The sequence below is a fragment of the Panicum virgatum genome, chromosome 4N, assembly GCF_016808335.1.
Source record: "Panicum virgatum strain AP13 chromosome 4N, P.virgatum_v5, whole genome shotgun sequence".
Taxonomy (NCBI): Eukaryota; Viridiplantae; Streptophyta; class Magnoliopsida; order Poales; family Poaceae; genus Panicum; species Panicum virgatum.
In genome coordinates this window covers 47,954,816-47,957,604 of record NC_053148.1, presented here as the reverse complement: position 1 = coordinate 47,957,604, position 2,789 = coordinate 47,954,816, and the positions used below count along the sequence as shown (strand labels likewise).

Below are 2,789 nucleotides of genomic sequence, written 5' to 3'. Positions count from 1 at the left end.
AGATACTAGTACGTGCTTCAGTTAATCAGAGAAACCTATCCGTGCAAACAACCCATTCATCTTCGGATTTACAGATGTGGCACCATGCTCTCTCTCTCTCTCTCTCTCTCTCTCTCTCTCTCTCAACATGCTCTCTCTCTCTCTCTCTAGTACAGACATTCGGAAGACCTGAACTCTGACTGAGGAATTGTTCATCCCTCACCAAGTAGTGCAAGCACTAGCAAATAATTCCTCAGATAATATGAGCAAGTAAAAATATAGGCGAGGAAACAAGAACTTGCAGTTTTCATCATGTCACATCCAGGTCATGAGCTGCGATCTCACATTGTTGACCAATAATAATACCTCTATTAAACAATAATAAGCGCTTGCACACCAGCCTTCTCAAATCTGAAAATCCAATCCAAAATGAAGCTAGGTTAATGGGTGAGAGCGCGAGGCGGCCACACGCCTCGTCCTCCCTTCTATATAAACCCACGCTGTCATCGCCTGCAAACCACCCCGAGCTCATGCAGTTTAACGGCTTTGGCTAATTTAAGAGAGATGAGTAAACAAACGGCGGCCTTATTAAGAGCGGCAACTCAGTGCGTATCATGAGGCGCCTCCGGCTCCTGCTGGCCGCCTTCTTCCTCCTCGCGCCCGACGTGCTCCCGCCGCCGCCGATGGCCGGGGCCCAGCTGGCACCGGACTACTACGCCGACGTCTGCCCGGACCTCGAGAGCATTGTCCGCGACGCCGTGCGGATGTCCGTGGCGCACTCGCCGGTCGCCGCGCCGGCCACGCTCCGGCTCTTCTTCCATGACTGCGCCGTCAGGGTACTGATTGCTGCTGACTTGTGATTAGTAATTGTTGATGCCGTGCGATATGATCGGCCGCCTTGTGATGAACTAATCAAGGGCTGCGACGCGTCGATCATGCTCATCAACCCCGACGGCGACGACGAGTGGCGGAGCCTCGACGGCATCACGCTGAAGCCGGAGGGGTTCAACACGGTGATGAGCGCCAAGGCGGCGGTGGACAGCGACCCGCAGTGCCGGAACATGGTGTCGTGCGCCGACATCCTGGCCCTCGCCGCCAGGGACGCCGTCTTCCTGGTAAGCCGCGCCGCCCAACACCAATCAACCCCGTCAGGATCGTGACCGTGCCTCGCGTTAACACACACAACACGGCCGTGCAGAGCGGAGGGCCGGACTACCAGGTGGAGCTGGGCCGGTACGACGGCCGGGTGTCGACGGAAGCCAGCGTCCTGATCCCCCATGGCTCGTTCGACCTCGACCAGCTCAACCGCTTCTTCTCCGGCCTCGGCCTCTCCCAGGCCGACATGATCGCACTCTCAGGTAGCTAGCTACAACTGGACGTGCACAGATCAAGAATGTATCAGCTACAGGTGCTAGCTAGCTAGCTAGAACACGCAAAGAGCATGCTAGATTATTGCGAGACATACATTTTACTTTCCAGATTGCATGGTGGCGTCGTGTCGTGTCCGTTGCTAACGGCCGTTCTTGCGTGCGGGTCCGTGTCGTGCGCGTGGCATGCCGGCTCAAAGCAGGGGCTCACACGATCGGCGCGGCGTCGTGCGGCTTCTTCGGGTACCGGGTGGGCGCGGACGCGGCCATGGACCCGGCGTTCGCGGACCAGCTGCGCGGCAGCTGCCCGGGCGCCGCCGCCGGCGGGTTCGCGTTCCTGGACGCCGCGACGCCGCTGCGGTTCGACAACGAGTACTACCGGAACCTGCGCGCCGGCAGGGGGCTCCTGGCCTCCGACCAGGCGCTCTACGCGGACGCGAGGTCGCGCGGCGCCGTCGACCGCTACGCCGCCGACCAGGGCGCCTTCTTCCGCGACTTCGCCGCGGCCATGACCAGGCTCGGCAGGGTTGGGGTCAGGACGGCGGAAGACGGTGAGGTTCGCCGCGACTGCAGGTTCCCCAACTGATCGATCGGGGCTCTCCTGCTTCTGGTTGCGCGACGGTTTTTGTACAACAAGTGGTTGGTGGTGTGCCGGTCGTGTTGGGTGTCGGTGTTGACTGTTGACTTCAGAAGTCAAGCAGGCCGCGTGTCTTTTGGGAAGATACGGGCCTGTTGGGCCGGGCGGCTGAAATGTGGTGCGTTGTACGTACACAGCAGCCCATATAGTTTGGTGGTGTGTTGGGTCGTTTGATATTCCAAATCTAATGGTTGGACCGGACCGGGGCCCATCTATCTCTCTTGTGTTTTGTGATTGGAGTGCGCGACTGCGTGTGTCACCGGACAATAGGTCCCATTCGGTTGGAAAACTCTAAGGCGCGAACGGTCGCGCCCGCACACAACGTCGCGACCTTGGTGGCCTGACAGAGGATGGTGGGCCGCTATGGCCCACGTACCTTTTTGTTTTGATCACACTTTAAAAATGAGAAAAATCTAAAATTACTTGCATTTTGGTTCAGCAACTCCACGCATGCCTACGCGTTGTCGTATTTGCATGCCGCAGCAAGGACGAGAGGAAAATGATTCTTTGAAACTATTTAAAAAATATTTTATCTATTTCATATTACTTTCGTTTTGAGAACCGATTGCATTAATGTGTTCTACAAGACAAGACGAACAAAACTAGACCGCACTTTCATATGTTTTAACGATGTTTTATATTAATAGCAACTTATGTGGTGACTTCTCTCTTTGATGTAACAATTTATGTCTATATCATACGACTGTAGTAACAACTTATATGTATAGCGACTATTGTTTTATATCAACTTATATATACGAGCATACTATCAATTTTATTTCCAATAACTTTTTATAGATAGAGGT

The 2,789-nt window shown here is 54.8% G+C and overlaps 1 protein-coding gene across 1 annotated transcript; it reads left to right on the top strand.

The window, feature by feature from the left end:
* Nucleotides 1-593: 593 nt before the first annotated feature.
* Nucleotides 594-1,932, top strand: LOC120669490 (peroxidase 45-like). Its single transcript, XM_039949231.1, has 4 exons — nucleotides 594-815; nucleotides 897-1,094; nucleotides 1,178-1,337; nucleotides 1,550-1,932. The coding sequence occupies exons 1-4, from the start codon at nucleotides 594-596 to the stop codon at nucleotides 1,930-1,932; spliced, it is 963 nt and encodes a 320-aa protein (XP_039805165.1).
* Nucleotides 1,933-2,789: the final 857 nt, after the last annotated feature.

Bases quoted from the DNA above. Each gene is read 5' to 3' on its own strand.
- LOC120669490 (XM_039949231.1), top strand. From the start codon at position 594: ATGAGGCGCCTCCGGCTCCTGCTGGCCGCCTTCTTCCTCCTCGCGCCC. The intron at 816-896 runs GTACTGATTGCT...GAACTAATCAAG, and splicing joins TCCATGACTGCGCCGTCAGG to GGCTGCGACGCGTCGATCAT. The intron at 1,095-1,177 runs GTAAGCCGCGCC...ACGGCCGTGCAG, and splicing joins CCAGGGACGCCGTCTTCCTG to AGCGGAGGGCCGGACTACCA.